Source organism: Mobula birostris, chromosome 2 (genome assembly GCF_030028105.1).
Source record: "Mobula birostris isolate sMobBir1 chromosome 2, sMobBir1.hap1, whole genome shotgun sequence".
Lineage (NCBI taxonomy): Eukaryota > Metazoa > Chordata > Chondrichthyes > Myliobatiformes > Myliobatidae > Mobula > Mobula birostris.
Window position 1 is genome coordinate 213,295,972 of NC_092371.1, and position 14,933 is coordinate 213,310,904.

General features: G+C 42.0%; 1 protein-coding gene across 2 annotated transcripts in view; it reads left to right on the plus strand.

Moving 5' to 3' along the window:
- msraa (methionine sulfoxide reductase Aa) overlaps positions 1-14,933 on the plus strand; it is a 347,255-nt gene that overhangs the window by 110,135 nt on the left and 222,187 nt on the right. For both annotated transcript variants that reach the window (XM_072251424.1, XM_072251423.1), the window contains exon 2: positions 9,577-9,642. In XM_072251424.1, coding sequence (XP_072107525.1) covers positions 9,577-9,642 — 66 coding nt within the window. The remainder of the gene's footprint in view (positions 1-9,576; positions 9,643-14,933) is intronic.

The following is a 14,933-nucleotide window of genomic DNA, read 5'->3' on the forward strand; positions in this document are numbered from 1 at the left end:
CTTGTTTTAGGGACTGACCAAAGGGGAATTTACCAAGGAAAAATTTGGAGAGGAAAATAGGGATGACTCAAAAAAATACATGATATATTTTATTGTAAGATACTGTGGCTGTCAAAACTTGGGAAGAATCAGTCTTCACTGTGGAAGGCACCAGTACTGTGCCAGAAATTAAATAGTGTCAGGGGCCAAAAGTGAGTGTGGTCACTATTACTAAGGAGAACGTGCTTGAAAAGCTGAAAGGTCTGAAGGTGGGTAAGTCACCTGGATCAGATGATATACACCTCAGGGTTCTGAAAGAGGTGGCTGAAGAGATTGTGGAGGCATTAGTAGTAATCTTTCAAGAATCACTAGATTCTGCAATGGTTCTAGAGGACTGGAAAATCACATATGTCACTCCACTGTTTAAGAAGGGAGGGAGGCAAATGACAGGAAATTATTGGCCAATTAGCCTGACTTCGGTGGATGGGAAGAGGTTAAGAGTCCATTATTAAGAGTGAGGTTTCAGGGTATCTGGAGACACATGATGAATAGGCTGAAGTCAGCATGGTTTCTTTAAGGGGAAATATTACCTGTCAAATCTGTTGGGCTGAGAAGTGGCAGATTGACTTCAACCTAGGTAAATGTGAAATGGTTCATTTCAGTAGGTCAAGTTTGAAGACAGAATGTAATATTAATGGTAAGACTCTTGGCAGTGTGGAGGATCAGCAAGATCTTGGGATCCAAGTCCATAAGACACTCAAAGCTGCTGCGCAGGTTGACTGTGTTAGGTGTGCTGGCCTTCATCAACCATGGGATTGAGTTCAAGAGCCGTGAGGTAATGTTAAAGCTATATAAGACCTTAGTTAGACCCCATTTGGAGCACTGTGTTCAGTTCTTGTCACCTTACTGCAGGACGAATGTGGATACTATGGAGAGAGTGCAGAGGAGATTTACAAGGATGTTGCCCGGATTGGAGAGCATGCCTTATGAGAATAGGTTGAGTGAACTGCGTTTTTTTCCATGGAGTGACGGAGGATGAGAGGTGACCTGACGGAGGTGTATAAAATGATGAGAGGCTTTGATTGTATGGATAGCCAGAAGCTTTTTCCCGGGGCTGAAATGGCTAACACGAGGGGGCACAGTTTTAAGATGCTTGGAAGTATGTACGAGTGGTTGTCAGTGGTAAGTTTTTTACACAGAGTGGTGGGTGCGTGGAATGCACTGCCAGCGACAGTGGTGGAGGTGGATACAATAGGATCTTTTAAGAGATTCTTAGATAGGTACATGGAACTTAGAAAAATAGAGGGCTATGCCATAGGGAAATTCTAGGCAGCTTCTAGAGCAGGTTACATGGTCAGAACAACATTGTGGGCCGAAGGACCTGTAATGTACTGTAGATTTCTATGATTTTATGATTCTATGTTGGAATTCTTTGAGGCAATAACAGACAGGATAGACAAAGAAGAGTCAGTAGATGTTGTTTACTTAGATTTTCAGAAAACCTTTGACACAGTGTCGCACACGAAGCTACTAGACCAGATAAGAGCCCATGGTATTACAGGAAAGATACTAGCGTGGATGGAAGATTGGCTGACTGGCCAGAGGCAAAGAATGGGAATAAAGTGAACCTTCTCTGGTTGGCTCTGGTGACTAGTGGGTTTCGACAGTGGTTGGTGTTGGAACTCTTCTTTTCACATTATATGGTGATGGAATTGATGGATTTGTGGCCAAGTTTGCAAATGAGACAAAGATAGGCAGAGAGACAGGTAGCTTGAGGAAATGGGGAATCTGAGGAAGGACTTAGACGATTAGGAGAATGGGCATAGAAGTGGCAGATGAAATACAATGTAGGGACATGTATGGTTATGCATTTTGGTAGAAGGAATAAAGATGTAGACTATTTTAAATTCAGAAATCAGAGGTGTAAAGGGATTTGGGAGTCCTTGTACAGTATTCCCTAAAGGTTAACTTGCATATTGAGTTAGTAATGTGGAAGGTAAATGCAATGTTAGCATTCATTTTGAAGAGGAATATAAGAGCAAGGTTATAATATCAGACTTTATAAGTCATTGGTCAGACTGCACTTGGAACTTGGTGCGCAGTTTTTGACTGCTTATCTAAAAAAGGATGTGCAACCTTTGGAAAGGGTCCAGAGGAAGTTCGTGAGATGGTCCTGGGAATCAAAGGGCTAACATATGGGTTATAGTTTGATAGCTCTGGGCCTGTACTTATTGGAGTTTAGAAGAATGAGGGTTGCCCCTCAGGATCTTAACCGTATTTGTGCTTTGTGATTAATGCTTCCTTAGGTGATCTAAGGAGCACATTTCTGCCATGCATGGAACATGTCTCTTTCCCCAGAGATTAACACAATGTCTGACTTACTGTCACCAGCCAAGGGAACCAGAATTATAAAATATTTGCAGGGCACACATGTAATCATTTTAGGTGTAACCATTTTATTTGCCAAGTGAGTTTTCTGCCATCATCTACATAGTGGTGTACATTCCATCTCAGGCAGGCACTCGATGAACTGAGCACTGTAATCAGCAGTCACAAAACAGCACACCCTGTTGCCTTCCCTATCAGTGTGAGGGATTTCAACCAGGACAGCTTGAAGTCTCTGAACAATTACCACCAACATAATCACCCGTGGAACCAGAGGAGCCAACACCCTTGACCACTGTAATACCAAGAACGCTTACCATACCCTGTGACACCCACACTTTGGGAAACCTGAACACCTGGCTGTACTTCTACTCCCATCAGATCGGCAGAGACTAAAGACTACAGCACCAGTGGTGAGGACCAAGAAGGTATGGTCAAGGGAGGTGGAGAAGCACTTAGAGGACTGCCTTGAATCGGTGGACTGAACAATATTCATGGATTCATCTTTGTATCTGAATGAATATACCACAGTTTTCACTGACTACATCAGGCCCTGTGTGGATGAATGTGCACCTTTGAGAACATACCAGACTTGTCCAAACCAAAAGCCATGGATGAACCAGGAAATTTGTAGTCTGCTAAAGGCTACAGAACTATACAAGAAGTCCAACTATGACTTATGAGAGGCTCCTTTAAGGGTGAAAGCAATTCCAGTTGAGGTTAGGGACAGAGTTGGATGAACATCAGCTCTGCCAGCCGTTACTTTCCACATCATGAATGGCTGTGATGCTTCACTCTCAGATGAGCTCATTGAGTTTTACGTACGCTTTGAAAGGGAGAACAAAATTACACCTGTACGAAGCCCTGCAGTATCTGGTGACCCCGTGATCTCTGTCTCAGAGGCTGTCTGAATGCTTTTCAGAAAGAAAAGATGAGTCAACTCTCTAACATCTTTACTTGAAGAGAAATTGAACAAAGGCAAATACTTCCTGACAGGATTTTCCAAGGTGATTCATGAAGTAAATATAGTGTGCAAGCAGCTTGCGACAGGTGCTTTGGAATATAGAGAATATATTTGAAACTAAACTAAATGTTTCTCAACAAAACTGCAAAAGGGTTGAGTTTTCTTTTGTAGTTCTCCTACCGATTTTCCTACCTATTTTTAATGCAGATACCACAAGGTTTAAAAAATAGATGATTTCCGATGGACATATTGCATTGCAGATGCAATTTATATTCATCTATAGTATCTTATTCGAACAGTTTTGTTGTCAGTTTGGCTAAGCTGAAGAAAATCTTACAAGCTTGTAGATTTAAACTCCAGTCAGAACTTGAGTGCAAGTGGTACTTGCAAGATGACCATAAGACATAAGAGCAGAATTAGGCCATTTGGCCCATTGAGCCTGCTCCGCCATTCAATCATGACTGATGCTTTTTTCTTCCCCTCCTCAGCCCCATTCCCTGGCCTTCTCCCTGTAACCTTTGATGCTGTGGCCAATCAAGAACCTATCAATCTCCGCCTTAAATATATCCAATGACCTGGCCTCCGCAGCTGCCTGTGGTAACAAATTCATCACCTGGCTAAAGAAATTTCTCTACATCTCTGTTTGAAATAGACAGCCCTCTATCCTGATGCTGTGTCCTCTTATTCTAGACTCCCCCACCATGGGAACATCCTTTCCACATCTACGCTGTCTGGGCCTTTCCACATTCGAATGGTTTCAGTGAAATCTATCCCTTATCCTTCTAAATTCCAGTGAGTACAGGCCCAAAACCATCAAACTTTCCTCATATGATAACCCTTTCATTCCCAGAATCCTCCTTGTGAACCTCCTTTGAACCCTCTCCAATGTCAGCACATCTTTTCTTGATTATGGAGCCCAAAACTGTTCACAGTACTGAAGGTGAGGCCTCGCCAGTGCCTTATAAAGCCTCAGCATCACATCCCTGCTCTTGTATTAAAGACCTCTTGATTGCATTTGCCTTTCTTGTCACTGACTCAACCTGCGCATTAACTTTTAGGGTGTTCTGCACAAGGACTCCCCAGTCACCTTGTATCTTATATTTTTGCCGTCTAGTGATATTGCTAATATTTCAGGTATGAAAATATTTGGTTAATTATCTTAAACTTGAACTGTGTACAATGAATTAATTTCACAGGTGAAAGGGAAGGGATCAGCTAGGGACTGGAGTGTATGACGGGGACCAAATGGAATAATTTTGTACTATTCTTCCACATTGTCTTTGGCCATTCTAATTAAATGTCAATGTCTTTGGTGTTCGTTGTATTTAAACAGGCATCTTTTTCCAGTCCAGGAATAGCTGTCATATAAAGAATGTAGTGATTTGGAGATAATCAAGGGTTAGAGATGGCCTTCACATAAAGCTGGGTATTGCTGGTGTAAAGGGGGTAACTGGTACTTGCTTCAAATATTTCTGCCAAGGACGACTTATAAATGGAAATTGGGAGTACACTCTTCATCTGTGAATCTGCTGAGGTCTCCAGTGCTCCTGATGCAGCCTCCTGTACATTGGTGAGACCCATCGTTAATCGGGGTCTGCTTCGTTGAGCACCTCCGCCAAAAGCAAAACGTCCTGCTGGCCAAACATTTTAATTCCAATTCCCATTCCCATTCCGACATGCTGGTCCACGGCTTGCTCTTGTACCATGATGAGGCCACCCTTAGGGTGGAAGAGCAACACCTTCTATTCCATCTGGGTAGCCTCCAACCTGATGGCATGAATATCGACTCCTCCTTCCAGTAAAAAAATTTCTCCCCCTTCCTCTTCTACTCCCCACTCCGGCCGCTTACCTCTTCTCAGCTGCCTGGTTCCCTTCTTCCCTTTCTCCTATGGTCCACTCTCTTCTCCTATCAGTTTCCTTCGTCCAGTCCTGTATTTTTCCTACCCACTTGATTTCACCTGTCACCTTCTAGCTCTCCTCCTTCGTCTCTCCCCACCTTTTTATTCTGGTGTCCTCCCCCTTCCTTTCCAGCCTTAAAGAAGGGCCTCAACCCGAAGTGTTGACTGTTTATTCATTTCCGTAGATGCTGCCTGACTTGCTGAGTTCCTCCAGCATTTTGTGTGTGTTGCTTATGTATATATTAATTTATTGAAATACAGTGTGGAATAGGGTCTTCAGGCCCGTCGAGCTGCACTGCCCAGTTAGACCCCGATTTAAAGCCGGCGTAATCATGGGACACTTCACATTGAAAAATTAACGTACTAACCAGTGTGTCTTTGGACTGTATGAGGAAACCAGTGCATCTGGAGAAAACCCACGCATACTTTGGGGAGGACATAGTCTCCTTACAGGTGGTGTTTGAATTAAACTCCGACGCCCTGAGCGCTAATAGTATTTCGCTAACTGCTACTCTACTGTGGCACCCTAATTTGCCCTTGAAAATAATTAACTGGCTATGAAACTTTGTAATTCTAAAGGTGTGAAAAATGATTGATTTCATTATAGTGCAGTATTCAAGCTTAGGATGAAATATAGTTAGGCGTGCAATTGCTTTCTCTCACAAAAGTTGCCAAAAAAAATTCAGAGACAGGTTTTATCATTTCTCAGTTCTAAGTTTCTTTCCAGCCATTTACTTCTGGACATGTGAAGGTCTGAACAGCTTACAATTGAACAAAGAGCTGAATAGTGCAAGCCCTTCAAATCCAAGCTTTTAATCATTTGCATGTTTTTTTTCTTGTCCCAAAACATTGGCAGTATTGGAAATTTTTCAAAACACTTTTATTTTAAAGGTGGCAATGCTGCTTATAATGATTGAGCATTGAATGTTTGAAATTTTCAAACCTAAAAGGTATAGTCATTTTATGAGGTAGTAAGATGCATTTAAATTCTTTCAAATGCGGATTAAACAAAAAATAAAATTGAATTGATTTGAAGGATTTTACCCAGGGTTTCAGAACATATTAAAACATGAAATCTTGGAAGTATTCACATTGACCTGAAACATGAATTGTGTTTTTACCTCTAAGAATTCTGTTTATCTGCTGAGTATTTAAAGTCACAGAACACAGCAACAGGCCCTTTGGCACATCTAGTCTGGGCCGAACTGTTATTCTTCCTAGTCCAATTGACCCACACCTAGACCATATCCCTCTATGCCCCTCCCAACCATGTAATTATCCAAAATCCTCTTAAATACTGCAACAGAACCTGCAGCCACCACTTCTACTGACAGCTTGTTTCACGCTCGCACCGCCATCTGAGTGAAGAAATTCCCTCTCAGCGTTCCTTCAAATATTTCAGTTTTCACCCTTAATCTATGAGGTTCCAGTCTCACCCAACCTCAGTGGAAAAAGACTGCTTGCATTTACCCTATCTATACCCCTGATAATTTTGTATGCCTTTATAAAATCACCCTCTCATTCTCCCACACTCCAGGGAATAAGGTCCTAACCTATGCAACCCTTCCCTATTACTCAGGTCCTCAAGATCTGACAACATCCTTGTATATTTTCCTTGTAATCTTTCAGCCTTATGTACATCTTGCCTGTAGGTAGGTGACCAAATCTGCACATTGTACTCCAAATTTATTCTCTATATTTTCTTATATAATTGCAATACACCATCCCAACCCCTGTACTTCAGTACTGTACTCTGATTTATGAAGGCCATTATACTAAAAGGCCTCTTTACAACTCTTTCTATGTATCTGTGATGCCACTTTCAAGAAATTATGGATCTGCATTCCCAGGTCCAAAATTTTGTTCTATCTTACTCCTCAGTACACCACCATTCACTGTGCATGTCCTATATTGGTCTGTCTTCCCAAAGTGCAACACCTAACATTTGTATACATTAAATTCTATCTACCATTTTTTAGCTAGTCCAGATCCCCCTGCAAACTTTCTCTTTTATCTCAGGCTTCTAATATCTGTGCAACTTTTCTATCAAAACAAGTTTGTTGGTGTATTTAGGCAGCAAAACTGGAATTAAATTTAATTTAAGTTCTATCTGAATATTCCGAGATTTCATCTAGTTTGGATCATTCCTTGATTGTGGTTGGATATCACCTGCATATTTACCTTTTTCTTGCTGTCTTTTAATGTATACACAATTGCAAGTAGTTATACAGTATTTTATAAGTGTCCTGGTTTATTAACATCGCACAAATTTAAAAGAGAAAGTAAGTCTTGCATGTAATGATTTAGATGTGTTTTATTTTTTAGCAAAATTCAAAACAGTATTGTTTTCAAATGTAACGAAAAATATGGAAGAGACTCAAAATCTGTGTTTTGACATTGCCTGTTACTCTACTAGAAGTGTACAGTGACTATTTAGTTTTTTATCTTTGTATAGTATTTCTTCCATCTCCTGAACATAATATACATTGAAAATGGTCATTTTGCACATCATTTGCATGTAGTTTTTGCTAGTGCCCACCTGCGAAGTGATATTTATCTTTTTCTTGCCGCCTTTTAACGTGTACACAATTGCAAGTAGTTATACAGTATTTCATAAGTGTTCTGGTTTATTAACATCGCTGGCAAGTACACACTTCTGGAAGTTCTGTTACATCATTTCACAGCAATTTTTGTTGACCTGACTAGACCTACGGTACATCCCAAACAAAATGATCAGATTTACTGGCTCTAAGCTGAAGTGAAGTAGCCTCATTTGAAGATTCTTTTTGAACATCATCCCTCATACTGCAGGTCATCAACTAATATTTCAGTACCACCTACCATTTTATATCTTCTTGCTTTTCCCTCACCCCAATAATCTGAAGATTCTACACTTGGGAATATTGAGTTATCAGTCTTGCATGTTTTTCAACCATATCTCCATAATAACAAAATATAATATTCCCATTTTTTAAAAATCAATGTCCTCAATCGATCTGCCTTGTTAGGCTCCTTTTGCATTAAAATAAACGGAAGGCAGCTTAGCATTCCGATCATATTCCCTGTCAGGTTTAATGCATGATCTGCCCACTAAACTGACTTTTATTTCATTCTCAATTTTACTGTTCCTCACCTTCTACTGTTTCCCTGCCAGACTGATTTAAATCCTCCCTAGGACCACTAGCACTTTTCCCCTAACCCTGCCCAGTAAAGGTGTTAGACTGATGCTGGTTCAGGACCAACCCCATCCAACTTTGCAGGTCCCACTTCCTCCTGAAATAGTATCAGTGATGCAGAAGTCTGGAGTTTTTTTTATTCTGGCTCTATCTCTTCTGCCACATATTCACCTGATGCTTCTTGCTATTCCTGTGCTTGCTTGCGAATGGTAGTGGAAGTAATCCAGTGATATTCCATTCTTGGTGCTGCCTTTTAATTTACAACCCAGTTTCCTAAATTCAAATTGCAAGATATCTTCCTTTATTTTACTTGTATCAGTATGAAATGTGTGGCATGTGGCCAAGTGGTTAAGACGTCAGTCTAGTGATCTGAAGGTCTCCAGTTCGAGCCTCAGCTGAGGCAGCATGTTATGTCCTTGAGCAAGGCACTTAACCACACATTGCTCTGCGATGACACCGGTGCCAAGCTGTATTGGCCCTAGTGCCCTTCCCTTAGACAACATCGGTGCTGTGGAGAGGGAAGACTTGCAGCATGGACAACTGCCGGTCTTCCATACAACCTTGCCCAGGCCTGCGACCTGGAAACCTTCCAAGGCGCAAATCCATGGTCTCATGAGACTAACAGATGCCTATATCAGTATGAAAGTGAACTATGACCTGCAACCATTCTGTGCCATCCTTGACCCTAGCACCAGGAAGGCAATATGCCTTCCTCAATTTATGCCCATGGCTGCAGAAGTTTAATCCCCTCATTATTGAGTTTTATTTTTGATCACATATTGGAGAATTTATCCTCTTTACATAGACTACTATTTTATTATTTTAGATCTAGATTTTCATTTGTTGATTTCCTTAATCAACATGATACAATTGTAGAGATTCATCTCACAGCAACACAAGTTATGTGACTGTATTGCTAAATGCCTTTAACTGTGGTTGTACCAAGGTTATTCAAAAATTAAGGTGATCTTGTTTGGTCACTTTAAAACTTATAGAGTTGCTTTCTTGGTGCTTTATTTTACTGTGGCTTCAATTTTGTGCAATGATTAACACCATCATTTCCCTGAGTGCTTTACTTCTAGAAAAGAAGTTGGCTTAATATTTCACTATTTAAATCAAGTAGTGTGCACTGTTTTGCCTTTATTTTAAAAGTTATGTTTCTTGAACTTTTCAGAAAAACATGTCAAGGGAAATAGGACAGTCGAATCATTCCCTGAGGGACTACAGATGGTCATGTTTGGTAAGTTATTCCTGGATACAGAAATAAAGTAATGTATGTTCCAATTAGTTAACTCACTTGTGGAGTTGAATGCAATGGAGCTGTTTCTCAGTTTTGGCATTGTGCCTTCTGCAAAATATACCACAGATTTTCTTCATCCTTCTCGCACTCACACCCTGCCAAAATAATACCACCTTCCAAAACCTTTTGATTCCGATTATTTTTTTAAAAACTGCTTGCATAGTATTGTAGGGATTAACAAATGGAAGAGAATAATTATGAATAATTACTACTATTTTATCCAACGTTGTTGGAAAAACTTGTGGACACGTGTAGTTCACTAATCTGATGTACTGTTAATTTTTTACAATCTCAGAATTAATGGAAATTGGCATCGTCTGTCTTGACTGACAATGGGTAATTATTATCATCATCACAAGTCTGGGTGGAATGCCCTGTTGTCAAGATCCCCCTCTCAGCTTCACCAGTGTAGTCCAAAGGGAAGCTTATGAATCAATACGTTTGGCACCAGCTTGGCTGCAGGAACTGCTGGAAGGATGTTCAACGACATCCAGCTGCCTTAGGGGCTCCACTCCGGATTTGCTGTCTGGGTTTACTCCCATAACCTTTGTCTCTCCCGAGGCTGCCCAAAAGGCAGTGGGGCTATTTACCCATGGCTGGGGATCTGATTCACGAGCACCAGGGCGTGTCCACATGCTGGTGGGCCTGCGCGCTGTGTGTGGAGGGGCTAGACCTCCCCGTCCTCTGTAGTTCAGCCTGAGCCCAAAAGGAGTTCAGTTTCCATGTGTGGCCAGTGAGGAGGCTCTATGTGAGGCTTGCTGTTGGAGAAGCTATGTGCTGGCATGAGAGGCTTGCACGTTCAGCTCTCCTTTTCGTGAGTGCTGGAAGTGAGAGTGACAAGCTCTACCCACTGCACTACCACACTAGAACGCGACGCAACAACCATTTTGACATCTCAGAATTAACGGAGGACTATAACGATAACTCATAATCTGTTGGGTATTTATTATTTCAGTAATATTTGAGTGTAATATTATTGAGTAATATTAATTTGAGAAACATTCGTTGAAACAAAGGCAGAAAATGGATGGAATTCATGTGTTCATGAAGTGTGTACTGGGTGATAATAATAATAAATTTAAAGCAGCAGAAATGACTGGCTACAGCAGAGAGATAGACACATTTGTTTGTACCAAAGTTAACTGGATGATGTATATGGAATGAATTGAACTGAATTGACTTTATTATTTAGATCCTTGAAATACATGAGGTGTAAAAATCTTTACGTTACATCTCCATCTAAATGTGCAATGTGCAATTTATAGTAATTTATAATAAATAGTATGTACAACGTGTTGGCGCGTGGCCAAATGGTTAAGGCATTTGTCTAGTGATCTGAAGTTTGCTAGTTTGAGCCTTGGCTGAGGCAGCGTGTTATGTCCTTGAGCAAGGCACTTAACCACACATTGCTCTGCGACAACACCGGTGTCAAGCTGTATGGGTCCTAGTGCCCTTCCCTTGGGCAACATCGGAGGCGTGGAGAGGGGGAACTTGCAGCATGGGCAACTGCTGATCTTCCATACAACCTTGCCCAGGCCTGTGCCCTGGAAACCTTCCAAGGCACAAATCCATGGTCTTACGAGACTAACGGATGTCTATATAAATAAAAGTATGTACAACAGGATAGTCAGTATAACATACAAATGCAGTTGTGTCAGCATGAATTAAGCAGTCTGATGGCTTGGTGGAAGAAGCTGTCCTGGAGCCTGTTGGTCCTGGCTTTTATGCTGTGGTATCATTTCCCGGATGGTAGCAGCTGGAACTCTTTGTGGTTGGGGTGACTCGGGTCCCCAATGATCCTTCGGGCCCTTTTTACACACCTGTCTTTGTAAATGTCCTGAATAGTGGAAGTTCACATCTGTAGATGCCCTGGGCTGTCCACACCACTCTCTGCAGAGTCCTGTGATTGAGGGAAGTACAGTTCCCATACCAGGCAGTGATGCAGCCAGTCAGGATGCTCTCAATTGTGCCCCTATAGAAAGTTCTTAGGATTTGGAGGCTCACACCAAACTTCTTCAACCGTCTGAGGTGAAAGAGGCACTGTTGTGCCTTTTTAGCCACACAGCCAGTATGTACAGGCCACGTGAGATCCTTGGTGATGTTTATGCCGATGAACTTGAAGCTGTTCACCTTCTCAACCCCAGATCCAGTGATGTTAATAGGAGTTAGCCTGTCTCCATTCCTCCTGTAGTCCACAGCCAGCTTAGTTTTTGCAACGTTGAGGGAGAGGTAGTTTTCTCGACACCACTGTGTCAGGGTGATGACTTCTTCTCTGTAGGCTGCATCATTATTATTTGAGATTAGGCCAATCAGTGTAGTGTTGTCTGCAAATTTAAATAGCAGATTGGAGCTGTGGGTAGCAACACAGTCATGGGTATACAGAGAGTAAAGGAAAGGGCTTGGTACACAGCCCTGAGGGGCACCTGTGTTGAGGGTCAGAGGGGCAGAGGTGAGGGAGCCCACTTTTACCACCTGCCAGCGATCTGTCCAGGATCCAGCTGCACAAGGCAGGGTGAAGGCTGAGGTCTCTGAGCTTTTTGTCGAGCCTGGATGCAATTACGTTGTTGAATGGTGAACTGTAGTCCAAGAACAGCATTCTCACGTAAGCATCCCTCTTCTCCAGATGTGTAAGGACGGTATGTAGAGCTGTGGCTGTTGCGTCATCTGTCGATCAGTTGTGTCAGTAGGCGAATTGTAGTGGGTCCAGTAGTGGGTCCAGTGTGGGTGGAAGCATGCTTCAGATGTAGTCCTTGACCAGCCTGTCAAAGCATTTGCATATTTGCTTATTATTGAGGTGAGTGCAACAGCATGCCAGTTGTTCAGACATGTTACCATGGTCTTTTTAGGTAGTGGAACAATGGTGGATGTTTTGAAGCAAGAGGGCACTCTACACTGAGAGAGGGAGAGGTTAAAAATGTCTGTAAACACACTTGCCAGTTGTGTCGCGCACATCCTGAGTACCTCCCCAGGATGCCATCCGGTCCCGTGGTCTTGCGACTGTCCACTCATTGGAAACATCTGCTTACTTCGGCCCCAGAGGTCACCAAGCTGCAGGTTGCATTAGCTGTAGGTCTCCTCAGGGGCTCATCAGTGTTGAAACGAGCATAAAAAAGATTTAGCTCGTTTGGGAGAGAGGCAGCGATGTTGGAAACTCCACTGCGTTTAGCTTTGAAGTCTGCGATGGTGTGCAGACCTTGCCATAAGCTGTGTCTGTGTTGGTGGAGAGCTGAGTCTGGATCTTGTTTCTGTATTGTTGTTTCGCTGCCTTGATGACTTTGCGCAGATCGTAGCTGTATTTCTTGGTCTTCTGCTGATTACCAGCAATGTAAGCTCTGTGTCACGTGATAAGTGCTGCTCCCACAGGACTGCTGAGTCAGGGTTTCTGGCTTGGGTAGACCCTGACCGATTTCTGGGGACAACATCCTCGATGCACAGTATTTTAATGCAAGTAAAATAGCCAATGAGAAACGAGTGCCAGCTCTGCTGAGTGCAGTTGGTGGAAGAGCATACAGTTTGTTTAGAAGATTAACTACTCCAACCAAACCAGCCAAAATGAGCTTTGCTGATTTTGTGAAAGTAATGCAGGAACATCTAGAACTGACGCCATTGTTGATTGCAGAATGCTTTGGATTTCATAAGTGGAATCAAAAGGCGGGGAAGTCCATTTCAGTTTGTGTGGCTGAATTGAAGAAATTGTCATCAGTTCAGTGATGGACTTAACGATGCACTGAAGCACGGAAGGAATGTTTAGTTTGTGGAATCTTACCAGAAAGCATTCAAAAGTGGCTTCTAACTGAGGCACAATCTCCATTTAAAAGAGCATTTGAAATAGCTCTATCAATAGGAGCATCAGACAGGGATGGAATTGAGTTGCAGTCAGGAATGAAAGTGAGCGTGAACAAAATTGCAATGTCTAAACAGAAACCTGCCAGGCTGAACAAATTGTGACAGGGATTCACGTACACCAGACTAATATAGATTTAAAAGTGAAACTTGATGAAAATGCAATGAAGTAGGAGACGTACAAAGAGCACGCTGGGCAAACAAAAATATGCTGCACAGAGAAGAGAAAAACATTAAAAACTCAAGTTGCCGTTTCATAAAAAGCATGAATTTGTATGCTTTTGATGAAAAATCTGTTAACAATGAGAGTGACACAAGACTGAGTTGCCTTGAGATTTACAATGTGAAAACTACCAAGAGACAAGCAATATGACTTACACCAGAAGTGAACGGCAAATGAATTAAAATGGAATTGGACACTGACTTGCCTGTTTCAGTTATTCCACAAAATTAGTTTACACAGCATTTCAAAGATACTGAACTGAAGCCTGAAGATATCTAACTAAGAACTTATACTGGAAAAAAGATAACTCCCATGGGAAAGGCATTGGTAACAGTGAAATACAACAAGCAACAAGCCACATTAAGCATGTATGTGGTAAAAACAGTGAAGACCAGCATTGTAGGGGGCAAGATTGGCTGAGACAACTACAACTTGGTTGAAGATCCACTCACTATTTTGAATGGCATGTCCCCTGCAAGAGAGTCAACTGAAAGCAAATTAAGAAAGATACTGGATGATGCCACAACAGGGTTCAAAAGATGGCACTGGAAAACTTGAACATATCAAGAGTAAGATAGTGCTAAATGAAAATGCCACACCTAAGTTTTACAAAGCCCTCCTGATTCCTTGTACCATCCATGATAGCCAGTGAGCTAGATCGCATGGAGGCCGAAGGAATTCTTTCTGAGATTGAATTGTGCCCAAGGGTAATGCCAGTAGTCCCAGTATCCAAGAAGAATGGGTCTGTCAGGATCTGTGGTGATTTTAAGGTCACCATTAACCTAATACTGAAAATAGATCAATACCGTCTGCCCAGGACAGAGGATATCTTTGCAAACCTTTCTGGAGGAAAACACTTCAGCAAAGTGGATTTAGCTAAGACCTACCTACCGATGGAGATGGAAGAAGAGTCCAAAGTGTTTCTCACCATAAACACTCACAACAGGCTTTATCACTATAATAGGCTTATTTTTGGAGTGGAACCTGCACCTGCGCTCTGGCAGAAAGCTATAGACCAGGAGCTGCAAGGCTTCCCAGGCCTCAGTGTCACCTGGATGACATCATGATTACCGGTAAGGATGACAAGGAACAAGCCCAAAATCTCAAGACAATGTTAAAAAGATTAGAAAGTTATGGGCTCAGATCACGATGCAACAAGTGTGAA